This window comes from Bombina bombina, chromosome 3 (genome assembly GCF_027579735.1).
Source record: "Bombina bombina isolate aBomBom1 chromosome 3, aBomBom1.pri, whole genome shotgun sequence".
Taxonomy (NCBI): Eukaryota; Metazoa; Chordata; class Amphibia; order Anura; family Bombinatoridae; genus Bombina; species Bombina bombina.
In genome coordinates this window covers 281,567,414-281,588,068 of record NC_069501.1, presented here as the reverse complement: position 1 = coordinate 281,588,068, position 20,655 = coordinate 281,567,414, and the positions used below count along the sequence as shown (strand labels likewise).

The following is a 20,655-nucleotide window of genomic DNA, read 5'->3' as shown; positions in this document are numbered from 1 at the left end:
CAAATAATACTGAGCGGCACGCAGCTATATACTAAGACGGTTGTGGGCAGCTAAAAGCTACATTAATTTAAACTTAAAAAATTAAGGCTTATTCAGTTAGCTTACTCACGATCTAGTATAAGATATCTAGCCGCACATATTTATATACTTGGATGGCGGGAGGTAGCTAATAGCTATATTTCTTTACAGATGGACGGATAATCAAATGATTTGTTTATAATGCTTACATGTAGGTGAATAAAAAATTAATTCACTCTGATCATTGTCTAAATAAGACAGCTATTCTAGGAAAGATTGCTTGTCATTTATTTATCAGTGGATTAAGACAAGGTCTATTGATACAAAGTTACCTTTAATATTTTAACTTAATAGATACTGTAACATCAGAGTTGTGGTCATAAAATCGCACAGACGCACTGTTATTAATCTGTGGCTGTTTGTACTGCAATAATAAGTTGCTCAAACCATTGCGAAAATATTTAAGTACTTAGCCATTATTTCAAGCATTTATCGAAAGACCCACTGATTATATCTGAATAACCAGTATTTATTATAAGTATATGACATAAGTAACGTCATATATAATCTTAGTGGGATATCAATATTACCTCCTAATTATTTTTGGCAAGTTATTAAGGCAATGGTGTAGTTACTAGATTGTGGTTGTGGATAATTCCACATTATTAGCACAAGCAGCTCCATTTATGGCAAAACAAATTGCAGTACTAATATAGTTGATACTTATATCCTATTATATGTACATGGTATACCGCAGTATACCATAAATCACTCTAAATTAGTAGGATACTATTAAAACAGACCTACTTACAAGACTTCTGTAGTGAATAAATACACAAACTATATCCTATCAGATTCTATATCACGTAAAAGGAGTAACATAGTATTGTGATATACCTAATGCACAATTCACCTGCCCATATTGGGGCTCTATATTTTATTCAGGCAGAATAACCATATAATAACTTGTAGACTCCTGTCCAAGATTTAAGTTAACTTAGTTCTTGTAGTTTTAAATGTATTGTCCTACCATTGATTTTAATTAGTCCCAATAAAAGTTCTTTTTACCCAGTGTCACCCGTCACATAGTACTCTGTCTACACTTCAATTGATATAGGGAATTAGAGTGCTATCTAGGTGTACAACCCATTGGAGGTTTATACCTCCTTCTTTTGTTCATAAAATTTGTACAGAGCACCTAACTACAATATTACTTGCTATTACCGCAATTGAAGGGTTATAATTGGAATTTATTACCCCTTCTGATTACTACTGATAACTATATTCCCTATTATATTCTCAGTTGTGCCATTGGGCTTTCGTTTCTTAGCCTAATTTTTGTGCCTTTCGAAATTTCAAGAGTGGTGCAGCTTCAACTTCCTCTAATACAAAACAGGAGGGAAATTTTGCCTAGTCCAAGCCGGTCTGGAGACCTAACCAGGCTTGGAACAAAGGAAAGCAGGCCAAGAAGCCTGCTGCTGCCTCTAAGACAGCATGAAGGATCAGCCCCCCAATCCGGTAACGGATCTGGTAGGGGGCAGACTTTCTCTCTTCACCCAGGCTTGGGCAAGAGATGTCCAGGATCCCTGGGCGTTGGAAATTGTGTCTCAGGGATACCTTCTGGAATTCAAAGCTTCTTCCCCAAAAGGAAGATTTCACATCTCAAAATTATCTGCAAACCAGATAAAGAGAGAGATAAAGAGTTATGGGAGTGATCCACCCAGTTCCAAAGGAGGAACAGGGGCAAGGCTTCTATTCAAATCTGTTTGTGGTTCCCAAGAAAGAGGGAACCTTCAGACCAATCTTAGATCTCAAGATTCTAAACAAATTTCTCAGCGTTCCATCCTTCAAGATGGAGACTATTCGAACCATCCTTCCTATGATCCAGGAGGGTCAGTATATGACTATACCGTGGATTTAAAGGATGCTTATCGTCACATTCCGATACACAGAGAGCATCATCGGTTTCTCAGGTTCGCCTTTCTAGACAGGCATTACCAGTTTGTGGCTCTTCCCTTTGGGTTAGCCACGGCACCAAGAATCTTTACAAAGGTTCTTGGGTCACTCTTGGCGGTCCTAAGGCTGCGGGGTATAGCAGTAGCCCCTTACCTAGACGACATTCTGATACAGGCGTCGAATTTTCAAATTGCCAAGTCCCATACGGACATTGTTCTGGCATTCCTAAGGTCTCATGGGTGGAAAATAAACGAAGAAAAGAGTTCTCTATCCCCTCTTACAAGAGTTTCCTTCCTGGGAACTCTGATAGATTCTGTAAAAATGAAGATTTACCTGACAGAGGCCAGGTTGTCAAAACTTCTAAATTCCTGCCGTGTTCTTTATTCTACTTCTCGCCCTTCGGTGGCTCAGTATATGGAAGTAATCGGCTTAATGGTAGCGGCAATGGACATAGTACCGTTTGCCCGTCTACATCTCAGACCGCTGCAACTCTGCATGCTCAGTCAGTGGAATGGGGATTACACAGATTTGTCCCCTCTACTAAATCTGTATCAAGAGACCAGTGATTCTCTTCTCTGGTGACTATCTCGGGTCCATCTGTCCAAGGGTATGACCTTCCGCAGGCCAGATTGGACAATAGTAACAACAGATGCCAGCCTTCTGGGTTGGGGTGCAGTCTGGAACTCCCTGAAGGCTCAGGGATCATGGACTCCGGAGGAGGCCCTCCTTCCGATAAACATTCTGGAACTAAGAGCGATATTCAACGCGCTTCAGACTTGGCCTCAGCTTGCTGCGGTCAGGTTCATCCGATTTCAGTCGGACAACATCACGACTGTAGCTTACATCAACCATCAAAGGGGAACAAGGAGTTCCCTAGCAATGTTGGAGGTTTCAAAGATTATTCTATGGGCAGAGTTTCACTCTTGCCATCTATCAGCTATCCATATCCCAGGAGTAGAGAACTGGGAGGCGGATTTTCTAAGTCGACAGACTTTTCATCCAGAGGAGTGGGAGCTCCATCCGGAGGTATTTGCAAAGTTGATTCAACTTTGGGGAAAACCAGAACTGGATCTCATGGCGTCTCGTCAGAACGCAAAGCTTCCTCGTTACGGATCCAGGTCCAGGAATCCCAAGGCAGCACTGATAGATGCTCTAGCAGCGCCTTGGTCCTTCAACCTAGCTTATGTGTTTCCACCATTTCCTCTGCTCCCTCGTCTGAGATCAAGCAGGAGAGAGCATCAGTGATTTTGATAGCACCTGCGTGGCCAAGCAGGACTTGGTATGCAGATCTGGTGAACATGTCATCCTTTCCACCATGGACTCTGCCGCTGAGACAGGACCTTCTACTTCAGGGTCCTTTCAACCATCCAAATCTAATTTCTCTGCGTCTGACTGCTTGGAGATTGAACGCTTGATTTTATCAAAGCGTGGTTTCTCCGAGTCGGTCATTGATACCTTTAATACAGGCACGAAAACCTGTCACCAGGAAAATTTATCATAAGATATGGTGTAAATATCTTCATTGGTGTGAATCCAAGGGTTACTCATGGAGTAAGGTCAGGATTCCTAAGATATTATCCTTTCTCCAAGAAGGATGGGAGAAGGGTTTGTCAGCTAGTTCCTTAAAGGGACAGATTTCTGCTCTGTCTATTCTGTTGCACAAACGTCTGGCTGAGGTTCCAGATGTTCAGGCATTTTGTCAGGCTCTGGTTAGAATCAAGCCTGTGTTTAAACCTGTTGCTCAACCTTGGAGTTTAAATTTAGTTCTTAAGGTTCTTGGGTTCCGTTTGAACCTTTGCATTCCAAAGATATTAAGCTCTTATCTTGGAAAGTTCTGTTTTTAGTAGCTATCTCCTCGGCTCGCAGAGTTTCGGAGTTATCTGCTTTACAATGTGATTCCCCTTATCTCATTTTCCATGCAGATAAAGTAGTGTTACGTACCAAACCTGGGTTTCTACCTAAGGTGGTATCTAATAAAAATATCAATCAGGAGATTGTTGTACCGTCGCTGTGTCCTAATCCTTCTTCTAAGAAGGAACGTCTTTTACACAATCTTGACGTGGTTCGTGCTTTAAAGTTTTATTTACAAGCTACTAAAGATTTTCGTCAAACATCTGCATTGTTTGTTGTCTATTCTGGACAGAGGAGAGGCCAAAAGGCTTCGGCAACTTCTCTTTCTTTTTGGCTAAGGAGTATAATATGCTTAGCTTATGAGACTGCTGGCCAGTAGCCTCCTGAAAGAATTACAGCTCATTCTACTAGAGCGGTAGCTTCCACATGGGCTTTTAAGAATGAGGCTTCTGTTGAACAGATTTGTAGGGTGGCGACTTGGTCTTCACTTCATACTTTTTCTAAATTCTATAAATTTGATACTTTTGCTTCTTCGGAGGCTATTTTTGGGAGAAAGGTTTTACAGGCAATGGTACCTTCCGTTTAAGTGCCTGCCTTGTCCCTCCCTTCATCTGTGTCCTATAGCTTTGGTATTGGTATCCCACAAGTAATGGATGATCCGTGGACTGGATACACCTTACAAGAGAAAACACAATTTATGCTTACCTGATAAATGTATTTCTCTTGTGGTGTATCCAGTCCACGGCCCGCCCTGTCATTTTAATGCAGGTGTTTTTTATTTTTAAACTACAGTCACCACTGCCCCCTATAGTTTCTCCTTTCTCTTGCTTGTCTTTGGTCGAATGACTGGGGATGGGCAGTTAGGGGAGGAGCTATATAGACAGCTCTGCTGTGGGTGATCCTCTTTCAGCTTCCTGTTGGGAAGGAGAATATCCCACAAGTAATGGATGATCCGTGGACTGGATACACCACAAGAGAAATAAATTTATCAGGTAAGCATAAATTGTGTTTTTACCTAAACAAATGACCAATTACCCCCTAACAGTAAAACCCCCCACCCACCAAACCCCCCAAAATAAAAAAGACTAACATTAAAAAAAAACTAAACTACCCATTGCCCGTAAAGGGGCATTTGTATGGGCATTGCCCTTTAAAAGGGCATTCATCTATTTTACTGCCCTTAAAAGGGCAATCGGCTCTTTTCCAGCCCAAAAAAACCCTAATCTAAAAAAACCAAAAAAACACACCACAAAAAAACCAAAAAGCCTGACTAAGCCCTAAATAGGTACTTACCGTTCATGAAGCCCTGGGGAGAAGGTCTTCTTCCAGGCGGCTCCATCATCTTCTATCTTCATCTGGAACAAAGGTGGCGCGGAGGGGAGGTGCGAAGCTGTCTTCCCCGATGCGTGGATCCTCAGCGGCGGTCCTCAATGGCAGTGTTCCTTCGTGTCATGGAGGCTCCTCTTTATCCAATGGCCGTCGTATGCTGAAGGTTGAATGCAAGGTACTGCAATTAATTTGGGGTACCTTGCATTCCTATTGGTTGAAATTTTGAAATCAGCCAATAGGATTAGAGCTACTGAAATCCTATTGGCTGTTCAAATCAGCCAATAAGATTTCAGTAGCTCTCATCCTATTGGCTGATTTCAAAATTTCAGCCAATAGGAATGCAAGGTACCCCAATAAATATGGGGTACCTTGCATTCAATCTTCAGTGTGCGCATGAAGAGGAGCCTTCATGCCGCTGAGGACCGCCACTGAGGATCCACGAATGAGGGGAAGCCAGCTCCGCACCTCCACTCTGTGCCGCCTTTGCTCCGGATGAAGATAGAAGATGATGGAACCTCCTGGAAGAAGACCTTCTCCGCCGGACTTCAGGAAAGGTGTGTACCTATTTGGGGCTTAGTGTTAGGATTTTTTTTTATTTTTAAGATTGGAGATTTAATGGGCTAAAAAAGAGCTGATTGCCCTTTTAAGGGTAGTAAAAGAGCTGAATTCTCTGGTTTTTACTGCTAGGGGGATTTAGTGATTTTTTAAATGTAAAAGAGCTGTTTAACTTAGGGCAATGCCCTACAAAAGGCACTTAAGGGCTTTTGGCAGTTTAGTTTAGGGGGTGTTTTTTTAGTTTGGGGTTAATAGGTTAATTAGGTTCATTGTGATGTGGGACTTTGTCGGTTTAGGGGTTAATAGGTTAATTAGGTTTATTGCGATGTGGGGGGTTGGCAGTTAAGGGGTTAATATTTTAATTATTTTGCGATGTCAGGGTTTGCGGTTTCGGTGTTTGTTAATACTTTGTGGGGCGGTTTGGTTTTTTTCTTATACTTGGTGCGGGCGGTTACGTGTGTTTTTATTTATGTTTCTTGTGGGCGGTTGTGTAGTGTCCTTTTTTCTTTTTTAAATTTTTTATATAAGGCTTCGGGTTTGCCTACGCTACATCCAGGTGGATTCATTTGGCTGCCTCACGCAGCCAACATTCCTTTGAGGATGCGTGCGCATCTGGCGACACCGGCGGGTTACAAACACGATTATAGTTTAGATTGGTTATAATTCTGAAGATTATAATAGAACCATATGTGCTGAAAAATGTGAGTCAGGCAGAATGCCATCTCTGTCTGTTTTGAAGGTTTAGTGTACTGTAAGCTTCTATCCTATGTGTTCCCAGTAATTTGTTTTAGCTGCCAGAGTGTATTAAATTGTTTACAAATAGCTTGTTTACCTTTATTTTGTCAGTTGAAATAACTTCTTTTGACAACACAGCTTTCTTGAATGAAACACACTTTCATATATTTGCCTAAAGTAGACACATGTACTACTGCTAACATTAGAAATCTCAGAACAAAAACCATGAGCACAGCCTAGTTTAAAAACTTAAAGCGATACTAGAATTTGTTATTGTTTTAAAAGATAGATAATCCCTTTTATTACCCCTTCCCCAGTTTTGCACAACCAACACAGTTATAATAATACTTTTTACCTCTGTGATTACCTTGTATCTAAGCTTCTGCAAACTGCCCCCTTATTTCAGTTATTTTGACACTTGCATTTTAGCCAATCAGTGCTGACTCCTAGGTAAATCCACGTGCGTGAGCACGTTATCTATATGACAAACTTGAACTAACACCCTCTAGTGGTGAAAAATTGTCAAAATGCATTCAGATAAGAGGCGGCCTCCAAGGTCTTAGAAATTAGCATATGAACCTCCTAGGTTTAGCTCTCAACTAAGAATACCAAGAAAATAAATCAAAATTGGTGATAAAAGTAAATTGGAAAGTTGTTTAAAATGACATGCCCTATCTGAATCATGAAAGTTTATTTTGGACTGGACTGTCCCTTTAATTTTCTATACAATTATTCTATGGCTTTTACAGTTATGAAATATAGGTCTCTTTCTCTCTCACCTTTTTTCTCTTACTCTCTCACCCATTTTATCTCACTTTTTTTTTTCTCACCCTTTTCCTCTCGCCCTTTTCCTCTCACCCTTTTTCACTCTCTCTCACCCTTTTTCACTCTCTCTCACCCTTTTTCACTCTCTCTCACCCTTTTTCACTCTCTCTCACCCTTTTTCACTCTCTCTCACCCTTTTTCACTCTCTCTCACCCTTTTTCACTCTCTCTCACCCTTTTTCACTCTCTCTCACCCTTTTTCACTCTCATTTTTTTCTCTCTTTCGCTCACTCTTTTTCTCTCACACTTTTTTCGCTCGCTCACTCTTTCTTTCTCTCTCTCTCTTTCTCACTCTTTTTCTCTCACTTTTTTTCTTCTTTCTCTTTTTCTCTCACTCTCTTAATCTTTTTCTCAATATTTTTCTCATTCTTTTTCTCAATATTTTTCTCATTCTTTTTCTCAATATTTTTCTCATTCTTTTTCTCAATATTTTTCTCATTCTTTTTCTCAACTTTTTTTTTTTTTTTTTTACTCTAACTCAGACTTTATTTAAATAAGAAACATAAGGGGAAAAATACAATCTGTATATACAAGATAAACATGTATTGGATAAAATACAAGAACACCTTCAAAATAAGGCATTTGTGGACAGATAATGTTCATGACAGAATGAATGAAACCCAAATGCATTATTTATAGGTTATCTAATCTGTTAAGAAACATCCTTAATGTAGCAGTACTCATATCTTTTATTTTTCTTCTTTTTTTGCAGCCTCCTGCTGGTGTTTTACGTCTTTTTGTTAATGGAGAAATAAGTAAGTATATTAGTGTATTATACAGCAATCTGTACAGTATCACAAGGAATGCATATACAAAATGTTTTTATATTCTGGGTCATTGTTAGATTTTATAATGATTTTATTAGTCTCTTGGGATATCTTTATTAAAGATAAGGGGTTCTAGAGAATCCAGCACTATAATATGATTAAAGGGACAGTTTACTCAAAAATTTTCTCCCCTTTAATTTGTTCCCAATGATCCACTTTACCTGCTGGAGTGTATTAAATTGTTTACAAGTAGCTCCTTTACCCTTATATTGGCATTTGAAATTGTTAATTTAGCATGTGGTATCCCCACCTATTCTGAAAGTTTGTGGCCGCGCGTACCAGCTATAGATAAGCTTTGTAAACACAGCCAGCAGAAGAAATTACACTCCCAGTGTGATAAAGCTGAGATAAGGTAATAAAATGTTGATTTTCCATTGTTCTCTCAAAGTACTGGTGATTGTTTAAGGACAGATATAAGATAAAGAAGCAGGTATATGTGCACAATGTGATACAGTAATGAGATCTGATTATACCTACAAGCTCAACCTATTTTATTAGGCTGTGGCTTCAAAACACAAAATCAGAGCTTTAATATACAGAAATAAACCTTAAAAAGCTAATTTTCATACATTTTTTACTCTGCAGTTGGTAAAAAAAGCAATTGTAAACACATTAAGGGAAAAACTATTTTACAGTATACTGTCCCTTTAAGTATTTATTTTTTATCTATTCACACCTCAATTTTACCCAGTTTAATGTCTAAGTATTTTTAAATGAAAGCATAAAACAAATAAATAATCAGAGATAAAAAAAGGAAATTAAAGAATCATTATGTTTAACAAAACTTAATCTAAATTTAACACATCAACCTTTTGCAGATATAGCACGCCTGTAGCACTCATTCTACAATGGATATCAAATATTGGGGTTAATCAGTCATTTTATAAAAAAAAAAAAAATCAAATGATTTATCTACAAAAATCCCCATAGTCTTTAATGGTGTGTTTCTGTTGAAATTCACTAGATAAGTTTTTCTAAATTATTGTGATTGACCCCATTGTTTGGAATGTTCTTCCCAACACTGTTGCAGAAGTTCTCACAGCTTCATGGGCTTTATGTCTGGAGACTGTGCTGGCCATTCCATGAATTGAAGGTTATCCTCTTTCTGTAGGATTAAACCCTGACCATCTAGGTGTATATCGGTAATGCATGGAGCTGCAAAATGCTGTGATGGACCTTTTTGGTATAGGTTGCCTCTTACTCCATGACACCGATTCCGGATCCAGCTAAAAAGCCCCGGACCATCATGCTTCCTCCTCCATATTTGACAGTTGGTGGTACACAATGAGGAACCATCCTTTTGCCTTTCCAACCTTGTACTAAATCCCTTTGTGATGAACCAAAGATTTTATTTGTCGATTCATAAGTCCTTCTTCCAGTCTTCAGTAGTCCACTGGTGGTGCTTCATGGCCCAGGGGAGTCACATTTTTCATATTTTGCCATCTTAGTTCTCTTACTGCCACTTGACCTGTCTAAACTTCTGCTTTATATCTTCTTGTCATGCTGAAAGTAAGACTTTTAGTAAGACGTTTACTTTTCCAATGTTGTGTATGAAACTGTTGTCCTTTTCATGCCTCTCAAATACTTCTAATTCTGTTGTGGTTTTGGTTCTGCCAGTCCTCTACCTCTCCTACAGTTTCCGTCTCTATCATGTAGGAAACTGTACTCACTGATATCTTGTATTACTTTGACTTTGAAATTTCTATAAAGGAAAGACCTACACTTTTAAGGGTGATAATTGTCTACATACATTATTTAACCTATTCACTGAACTAAAAACTAGAAAAAAAGCTTTTGACCTGTATGTATGTATAAGAAATATAAATAAGTAAATATAAAATTTATTTAAAAAAATGTGTGAAATTGAATTTATACAAGTATATATGCATATTAAGAAAAAATGAAAATTATGCAGATCACTTTAAAAAAATAACAACAACATATTCATTTATTATTTAAAGGGATAGTCTAGACTTTATTCATCTTAAAGTCTTACCTTAGATGAAGCTGCAGAAAGTCTCCTGCTCCATTTATATATCATGTAGCAGGAACGGTAAAGTTAATTTAAAATTTAACCCCTTAAGGACCAGGCATTTCAAGACAAAAACTTCCCCAAAAGACCAGACCATTTTTGCCATTGCTACATTTAAACAGAAATAGAGCCTTTTTTATATTTAACTATCAAAACTATATATTTCTTTCATGTAATTGGCAAGAGTCCATGAGCTAGTGACGTATGGGATATGCAATCCTACCAGGAGGGGCAAAGTTTCCCAAACCTCAAAATGCCTATAAATACACCCCTCACCACACCACAATTCAGTTTTACAAACTTTGCCTCCTATGGAGGTGGTGAAGTAAGTTTGTGCTTAATTTTCTTCTGTGTTATGCGTTGCTCAGCATTTTGAAGCCCGATTCCTCTCAGAGTACAGTGTTTGTCAGAGGGATGTGAAGAGAGTATTACCCATTGATTCGACGATATACTCTCATATTCCATTACCTCTACTGATAACTGTTTCAGTACTGGTTTGGCTATCTGTTATATGTGGATGGGTGACTTTTGGTAAGTATGTTTTCATTACTTAAGACACTCTCATCTATGGTTTGGAACTTTATGTATTCATATAAAGTTTTAAATATATGTATTGTACTTATATTTGCCATGAGTCAGGTTTATCTATATTTCCTTTTGCAGACTATCAGTTTCAAAATTTGGAAACCTATTTAGGAAGTTATTTTTTCTTACCTGGGGTATAGCCTTGTCTTCAAATTGACTGCTTTTTCATTAATTTTCGCAGGCAAAATTAGGATCGCAAAGTCGCAAAATGCTGATATTTATTGCGTCATTCTTGGCGCGAGAATTTTTTGGCGCGAAGGTACGTTCGGTGATGCAAATTCGTAATTTCCAGCGTCTTAGTTGACGCCATGTTTCCTTGCACAAGGTTGCGTCTGCCATGACGCGAGTTGCGTCATTTCTGGATGTTGTTAGCGCCAAAAAATTTCATTTTGCATTGCGCGTCATACTTGGCGCCAAATAATTTAATTATTTAAACCCCACTTCCTATATGTCTCTTTCCTTTTTTTATGCTCAGAGGGCTATACTGTTTGCATTTTTTCCCCATTCCTGAAACTGCTATATAAGGAAATTGATAATTTTGCTTTATATGTTGTTTTTTTCTCTTCCATTTGCAAGATGTCTCAATCTGATCCTGTCTCAGAAACCACTGTTGGAACCCAGCTGCCTGATAACAGTTCTACCAAAGCTAAGTGTATCTGTTGTAAATTAACGGAGATTATATCTCCAGCTGTAGTATGTAACAGTTGTCATGATAAGCTTTTACATGCATCCATCAGTACTAGTACAATGCCTGTTGTTCCTTCAACATCTAATGTGCATGATATCCCTGTGAATATAAAACATTTTATTGCTGATGCGATTCAGAAGGCTTTGTCTGCCATTCCACCTTCTAATAAACGTAAAAGGTCTTTTAAAACTTATCATAAAGATGATGAATTTTCAAATGACCGAAAACATACTGAATTATCTTCCTCTGATGAGGATCTATCTGATTTAGAAGATCCTACCTCAGATATTGACACTAGTGATGCACCGAAATGGAAATTCTAGACCGAATCTGAAAATCCAGGATGCACTTAGTCGAAAACAGAAACCAAAAATGTATTTTTTTCCAAATTTATTTTAAAATATTTTTTTTTTTGCATAATTAGACTATTTTATGAATGAATCTGAATTGAAATCCTGCAAGCCAATATAATAAATACACTTTTATTGAAAGCAACACACTAAAATATCTTAAAACAATAATATGCTACACAATAATTTCACCAAGAACAAAAAAACGATAATGCCATTTTCAGCCATAATGTTTCTGCGAACAAATTTCGGTGCATCCCTACTTAAAACAACATTAAATATCAATATACTGTATTATTCTGCATTTAGTTCTGTGTAACAGAATCAGATTTAAAAGTATTCTTTTTTACCAATTATCCAAATAAAGTATAGTCTTAGAAAACTATTATTATATGAGAAACAGTAAGTCAAGAAAGGAACTCAAACAGCAGCTCTAGGCTAGCATCAATGTTTTGTAGCATTTGAAATATGCTACAAAATTTTACCGAAATAAACAGGCAAAAAAAATGAAATAGTCAAAAATGCAATTTTCGGCCGAAATGTTTCTGCGGCCGAAATTTCGGTGCATTCCTAATTGACACTGACAAATCTACTTATCTCTTTAAGATGGAGTATGTTCATTTAAAGAAGTGTTAATTACTTTGGATATTGAGGAAACTAGTCCTCTTGATATTAAAACTAGTAAACTTTTACATTATGTTTATAAACCTCCTGTGGTTACTCCAGAGGTTTTTCCAGTTCCTGATGCTATTTCTGATATGATTTCAAAGGAATGGAATAGGCCTGGTACTTTTATTCCTTCTTCTAGGTTTAAAAAGTTGTGTCCTTTGATATCATCAAAATTGATGTTAAATCTATGTCTTTAGCTATTTTAGCTAGAAGAGCTTTGCTGACATGGTTTGTAAGTCTAGATTACTATCTCTTTCTTTCAAAGGTAACAATTTATTTGGTTCTTAGTTGGATTCCATTATTTCAACTGTCATTGGGGGGAAGAGTTGTTTTTTGTTGTTGTTTTTTTTACCTCCAGGATAAAAGATCTAAAGGTAAATCTAAAGCTTCTAATTGTTTTCGTTCCTTTCGACAGAATAAGGAACAGAAACCAAATCCTTCCCCCAAGGAATCTGGTTCCAATTGAAAGCCTTCTTCATGTTGGAATAAATCCAAATCTTTTAAGAAACCAAAGCCAGCCCCCAAGTCTGCATGATGGTGTGGCCCTCATTCCAGTTCAGCTGGTGGGGGCAGATTAAACATTTTCCAGAACATTTGGGCAGATTCTGTCCATAATCATTGGATTCAGAGCATTGTCTCTCAAGGGTATTGAAAATGATTCAGAATGAGACCTCCTGTGAGAAGATTTTTCTCACGCGTTCCAGTGAAGTGTGTTTCAGATCTAGAGCTTTCAGGAGTAATTATACCAGTTCCGTTTCAGGAACAGGGTCTGGGGTTTTATTCAAATCTTTTCATTGTCCCAAAGAAAGAAAATTCATTCAGGCCAGTTCTGGATCTGAAAATTTTGAACCGTTTTGTAAGAGTGCCAACTTTCAAAATGGTGACTATAAGGACTATTCTGCCTTTTGTTCAGCAAGGTCATTATATGTCCACGATAGACTTACAGGATGCATATCTTCACATTCCGATTCATCCAGATCACTATCTGTTTCTGAGATTCTCTTTTCTAGACCAGCATTACCAATTTGTCGCTCTTCCATTTGGCCTAGTGACAGCTCCAAGGATCTTTTCAAAGGTGGTGCCCTACTCTCTGTATTCAGAGAGCAGGGTATTGCGGTGTTTCCTTATTTGGACGATATCTTGATACCAGCTAAGCCTTTACATTCTTCAGAATCTCACATGAATCAACTAGTGTTGTTTCTTCAAAGACATGGTTGGAGGATCAATTTACCAAAAAGTTCCTTGATTCCTCAGACAAGGGTTACCTTTTTAGGTTTCCAGATAGATTCAGTGTCCATGACTCTGTCTCTAACAGACAAGAGACGAATAAAATTGGTTTCAGCTTGTTGGAACCTTCAGTCTCAGTCATTCCCTTCAGTGGCTTTGTGCATGGAAGTTTTAGGTCTCATGACTGCAGCATCAGACGCGATCCCCTTTGCTTGTTTCCATATGAGACCTCTCCAGCTTTGTATGCTGAATCAATGGTGCAGGGATTATACAAAGATATCACAATTAATATCTTTACATCCCAATGTTCGACTCTCTCTGACTTGGTGGTTAGACCACCATCGTATAGTTCAAGGGGCCTCCTTTGTTCGTCCAATCTGGACTGTAATCACAACAGATGCAAGTCTTTCAGGTTTGGGAGCTGTCTGGGGATCTCTGACAACACAAGGGGTTTGGAAATCTCAAGAGGCCAGTCTACCAATCAATATTTTAGAACTCTGTGCTATTTTCAGGGCTCTTCAGGTTTGGCCTCTTTTGAAGAGAGAACCATTAATTTGTTTTCAGACAGACAATGTCACAACTGTGGCATATATCAATCATCAGGGTGGGACTTGCAGTCCCCAAGCTATGAAAGAAGTATCTCGGATACTTGCTTGGGTGGAATCCAGCTCTTTTCTAATTTCTGTGGTACATATCCCAGGTGTAGACAATTGGGAAGCGGATTATCTCAGCTGTCAGACATTATATCCGGGGGAGTGGTCACTCCATCCAGATGTGTTTTTTCAGATGTGGAGTCTTCCAGAAATCGATCCGATGGCTTCCCATCTGAACAAGAAACGTCCCAGGTACCTGTCCAGGTCCAGGGATCCTCAGGCGGAGTCGTTGAATGCGTTAGTTCCTTGGTTTTACCAACCTGCTTATATCTTCCCACCTCTAGTTTATTCTTCCAAAAGTGATCTTCAAGATCATCATGGAACATTCGTTTGAGTTTCTGGTAGCACCAGCATGGCCTCACAGGTTCTGGTATACGGACCTTGTCCGGATGACCAGTTGTCAACCATGGCCACTTCCTTTAAGACCAGAGCTTCTGTCTCAAGGACCGTTTTTCCATCAGGATCTCAAATCATTAAGTTTGAAGGTATGGAAATCGAGCGCTTAGTGCTTAGTCATAGAGGTTTCTCTGACTCTGTGATTGATACTATTTTACAGGCTCGTATATCTGTTTCTAGGAAGATTTATTATCGAGTTTGGAAGACTTATATTTCATGGTATTCTTTTCATAAATTCTCATGGCATTCTTTTAGAATTCCTAGAATTTTACAGTTTCTTCAGGATGGTTTGGATAAAGGTTTGTCTGCAAGTTCCTTGAAGGGACAAATCTCTGCTCTTTCTGTTTTATTTCACAGAAAGATTGCTAAACTTCCTGATATTCACTGTTTTGTTCAGGCTTTGGTCCGTATCAAGCCTGCCATTAATCAATCTCTCCTCCTTGGAGTCTTGATTTGGTTCTGAGAGCTTTACAGGCTCCTCCTTGTGAGCATATGCATTCATTGGATATTAAACTACTTTCCTGGAAAGTGTTGTTCCTTTTAGCTATCTCTTCAGCTAGTAGAGTTTCTGAATTATTTGCTCTTTCTTGTGAGTCACCTTTTCTGATTTTTCTTCAAGATAGGGCAGTTTTGCGGACATCATTTAAATTTTTACCTAAAGTTGTGAATTCTAACAACATTAATAGGGAAATTGTTGTTACTTCTTTGTGTCCTAATCCTAAGAATTCTTTGAAGAGATCCTTACATTCTCTGGATGTAAGAGGTTTCAAATATTATATTAAAGTTACTAAAGATTTCAGGAAAACTTCTAGTCTATTTGTTGTCTTTTCTGGTTCTAGGAAAGGTCAGAAAGCTTCTGCCATTCCTTGGCATCTTGGTTAAAGCTTTTGATTCATAAGGCTTATGTGGAGTCGGGTCAGGCCCTGCCTCAGGGAATTACAGCTCATTCTACTAGATCAGTCTCCACTTCGTGGGCTTTTGAGAATGAAGCTTCAATTGATCAGATTTGCAAAGCAGCGACTTGGTCTTCTTTGCATACATTTACTACATTTTTATGTATTTGCCTCTTCAGAAGCAGTTTTTGGTAGAAAAGTTCTTCAGGCAGCTGTTTCAGTTTGATTCATCTGCTTATGTTTGTTTTTTTCTTTTCAATTATAAGAAAAACTTATTCTTTTGGTTGTGGATTTAATTTTTCAGCGGAAAATGGCTGTTTATTTTTTTTTTTGTAATAATTTTTATTAATTTTCAATACAATGGTAACATATTAGCCTTTTGACAGGTTATTCAACAGTAAAATGCATACATTATTTATAGTTGGCTGTTTTTTATTTTATAACTCCCTCTCTAGTGACTCTTCTGTCGAGTTCCACATCTTGGGTATTACTATCCCATTAGCCCATGGACTCTTGCCAATAACATGAACGAAAACATAATTTATGTAATAAATATGATAAATACATTTTTTATATTGGCAAGAGTCCATGAGACCCACCCTTTTTATGGTGGTTATGTTTTTTTGTATAAAGCACAATTATATTTCCAGTTACTTTTTTTGATGCTTTCTCTTGCAAGGTGTATCCAGTCCACGGATTCATCCTTGCTTGTGGGATATTCTCATTCCCTACAGGAAGTGGCAAAGAGAGCACACAGCAGAGCTGTCCATATAGCTCCCCCCCTAGCTCCACCCCCCAGTCATTCTCTTTGCCGCTCTAGCAGTAGGGCATCTCCACGGGAGGGTAAAGTGAATGTGAATGCTCTAGTAGCGCCTTGGTCCTTCAATCTGGCTTATGTCTTTCCACCGTTTCCCCTTATCCCTCGTCTGGTAGCCAGAATCAAGCAGGAGAAGGCTTCGGTAATTCTGATAGCGCCTGCGTGGCCACGCAGGACTTGGTATGCAGACCTAGTGGACATGTCATCTGTCCCGCCATGGACACTGCCAATGAGGCAGGATCTTCTAATACAGGGTCCATTCAAGCATCCAAATCTAGTTTCTCTGCGGCTGACTGCCTGGAGATTGAACGCTTAATTCTATCTAAGCGTGGTTTCTCTGAATCGGTTATAGATACTCTGATTCAGGCTAGAAAGCCTGTCACCAGGAAAATTTACTGTAAGATATGGAGGAAATATCTTTGTTGGTGTGAATCCAAGGGTTACTCGTGGAGTAAGATTAGGAGTCCAAGGATATTGTCTTTTCTCCAAGAAGGATTGGAGAAAGGTTTGTCAGCTAGTTCCTTAAAGGGACAGATATCTGCTCTGTCTATTCTTTTACACAAGCGTCTGGTGGAGGTACCAGACGTTCAAGCGTTTGCTCAGGCTTTAGTCAGAATCAAGCCTGTCTATAAACCAGTTGCTCCGCCATGGAGTCTAAATTTAGATCTTTCAGTTCTTCAAGGGGTTCCGTTTGAACCTTTACATTCCATAGATATTAAGTTATTATCTTGGAAAGTTTTGTTTTTGGTAGCTATATCTTCTGCTCGAAGAGTTTCTGAATTGTCTGCTTTGCAGTGTAATTCATCCTATCTGGTGTTCCATGCAGATAAGGTAGTTTTACGTACCAAACCTGGTTTTCTTCCTAAGGTTGTTTCTAATAAGAATATTAACCAGGAAATCATTGTTCCTTCCCTGTGTCCTAATCCAACTTCTAAGAAGGAACAGCTATTACACAATCTTGATGGGGTTCGTGCTTTGAAATTCTATTTACAAGCAACTAAAGATTTCAGACAAACATCATCCTTGTTTGTCGTTTATTCTGGCAAGAGGAGAGGTCAGAAAGCGACTGCTACCTCTCTTTCCTTCTGGCTGAAAAGCATCATCCGATTGGCTTATGAAACTGCTGGGCAGCAGCCTCCTGAACGAATTACAGCTCATTCCACCAGAGCTGTGGCTTCCACATGGGCTTTCAAGAATGAGGTTTCTGTTGAACAGATTTGTAAGGCAGCGACTTGGTCTTCACTGTATACTTTTGCCAAATTTTACAAATTCGATACTTTTGCTTCTTCAGAGGCTATTTTTGGGAGAAAGGTTTTGCAAGCAGTGGTGCCTTCCGTTTAGGTTACCTGTCTTGTTCCCTCCCTTCATCCGTGTCATAAAGCTTTGGTATTGGTATCCCACAAGTAAGGATGAATCCGTGGACTGGATACACCTTGCAAGAGAAAACAGAATTTATGCTTACCTGATAAATTACTTTCTCTTGCGGTGTATCTAGTCCACGGCCCGCCCTGGCAATTAAGTCAGGTTAAAAATTTTTTTGTTTAAAGTACAGTCACCACTGCACCCTATGGTTTCTCCTTTTCTCCTAGCCTTCGGTCGAATGACTGGGGGGTGGAGCTAGGAGGGAGCTATATGGACAGCTCTGCTGTGTGCTCTCTTTGCCACTTCCTGTAGAGAAATGAGAATATCCCACAAGTAAGGATGAATCCGTGGACTGGATACACCGCAAGAGAAAGTAATTTATCAGGTAAGCATAAATTCTGTTTTTTACTCCTTTCTTTATCACCCCACTACTTGGCTATTCGTTATACTGAATTGTGGGTGTGGTGAGGGGTGTATTTATAGGCATTTTGAGGTTTGGGAAACTTTGCCCCTCCTGGTAGGATTGTATATCCCATACGTCACTAGCTCATGAACTCTTGCCAATATGAAAGAAATGAATTTATCAGGTAAGTTCTTACATAAATTATGTTTTTTTTAGTAGACAACCCAAAGTATTGATCTAGGCCCATTTTGGTATATTTTATGCCACCATTTCACCACCAATTGCGATCAAATAAAAAAAATTGTTAACGTTTTCACAATTTTAGGTTTCTCACTGAAATTATTTACGAACAGCTTGTGCAATTATGGCACAAATGGTTGTAAATGCCTCTCTGGGTTCCCCTTTGTTCAGAAATGGCATACATATATGACTTGGGCATTGCTTTGTGGTAATTAGAAGGCCGCTAAATGCCGTTGTGCATCACACTTGTATTATGCCCAGCAGTTGATTAGGTAGCTTGTAAGGTTAATTTTTAGCTTTAGTGTAGAGTTCAGCCTCCAACCTGACACATCACACCCACTTATCCCTTCCTGACCCCTCTCAAACAGCTCTCTTTCCTCCCCCACCCCACAATGGTCACCCCCATCATAAGTACTGGCATAAATAAATATATATATATATATATATATTTATTTTTTTTTTTTATTTTTTTTTTAATTCTAATGTGTAGGATATGTCCTTACTCCCCCCTAAACAGCTCTCTAACCCTCCCTCCTCTAACTATATCCGCCATCTTAGGTACTGGCAGCTGCCTGACAGTACCCAGTTTTCCCAAAATTGGCCATTTTATTTCTTTTAAAAAAATCCCCACACATTGTTTCTGTGGTGTTAGCTCCCCACACCTCATTTACCCCCTCCCAGATCGCTTTCCCACCCTCCACTGTATGATTTACCCCTCTCCCTCCTTACCCCTTCCCTGCCACTCTTAGTCTCTGACCGATTTTTTTTTTTTCTGTGTTGCGGTCTGTCCCCTCCCCCCCCTCCAGCTATGGCTGCCCACCTACCTCCCTCCTTACCCTCCCAGTCACCAACGATTAGCACCACCGCTGTCCGATGCAGAGAGGGCCACAGAGTGGTCTGCATCAGTAACTCTGCCTGTCTATTTCTGCACTGCCCACTCGTGGGGCATGCAGAAATAGAGCGATCTCGCTATTTTTAGTGAGATCGCGGCAGATAGAGGCCCAGAGAGATGGTACGGCGCTGGTAGTTAAGGGGTTAATATTGTTTCTAGACACTTTGAAATGGCTGCCAAGCTCCGTACACTGACATCACGATCTGGGCTGCATATGGCGTCTAATAACAAAAGGCTCACTAGTTGGATTCAACAGGCTTTCAATGTTATTCAGAAGAGTACCTAGATGCATCCCAGATCGTGATGTCGTCTGGGGGTGGAGCTTGGCAGCCATTTTAAAATGTCCAGAAACAATATTTATTTTAAAATAACTTTTTTTTACCATTCCTGCTGTATGATGTAGAAAAGGGTGCAGGAGGCTATTTGCAGCTTTATCTAGGGTAAGACTTTAAGATGACTAAGGTGCAGACAGTCCCTTTAAATGTTTACATAGGGAACATTTTAAAGAGATAATCCAAAGCCACATCACTATTCCCAGTTAAAATATTTTAAATGTATTCTTTGTGGACAGTATGGACAATTGATTGCCAATATGGGGAAAATATGCTGATCCTGTTAGGCTACATAGATGCTTCCTAAGACCACTTAACAGCTTTGAGCCGTACATCTGAAGATAATGTAACAACTATGATAATTTCTTTCTTCAGAGAGAGTAGTACAATAAAATGGTGAACTTCATGTAGCATGAAAGTGCTAAGGGAACTGGGTTTCAAAAATGTTTGGATTTGCTCTTTAATATTGGTTTTATGCTACAGTGAAGCAATCTGTTAAGAGGATTGACAGGTTTGAATTATGGTTTCTATCGAGTGACATGGTTTATGATCAGGATCCTAATTGGAAGGCAATGTATACACAATTATATTTATTATTGTTCAACGATAAGATCAAATGATCGATCCTATTTGATAGAGGTATTGTTGATTTTGCCTCATTTGGGATCTTTTTCTACACCCAATATTGAAATATAAACAGAGTGCATGGTATTCACACACCCCTTGGATGTAGTAACTCATTCACTACAAAGAACCAATGAAATGGAGAGTTCTCACCCCCCCCCAATCAGAGGGGTGTGCCCTGGGAAGGTCTTTATAAGGAAGATAGGAGTTGCTTATGCATATTCAATTTTTTTCTTTTGAAAAAGCCCGGCTGTAGACGGTGAGAAAAGCATAGAGGTTGTGTTTGTATTATATTCGTTATCTTATCCGGACTGTGCGCTGTACTAGACTATCACGTAATCGCTGCCTCAGAGGTTTACGGAAACACTGAGAAGCCAGCGGCCATGGGATAGACAAA

At 39.0% G+C, this 20,655-nt stretch overlaps 1 protein-coding gene across 1 annotated transcript in view; it reads left to right on the top strand.

The window, feature by feature from the left end:
- MKS1 (MKS transition zone complex subunit 1) overlaps positions 1 to 20,655 on the top strand; it is a 233,106-nt gene that overhangs the window by 57,963 nt on the left and 154,488 nt on the right. Inside the window, exon 10 of the mRNA XM_053706319.1 lies at positions 7,981 to 8,023. Within this exon, the coding sequence (XP_053562294.1) occupies positions 7,981 to 8,023 (43 nt within the window). The remainder of the gene's footprint in view (positions 1 to 7,980; positions 8,024 to 20,655) is intronic.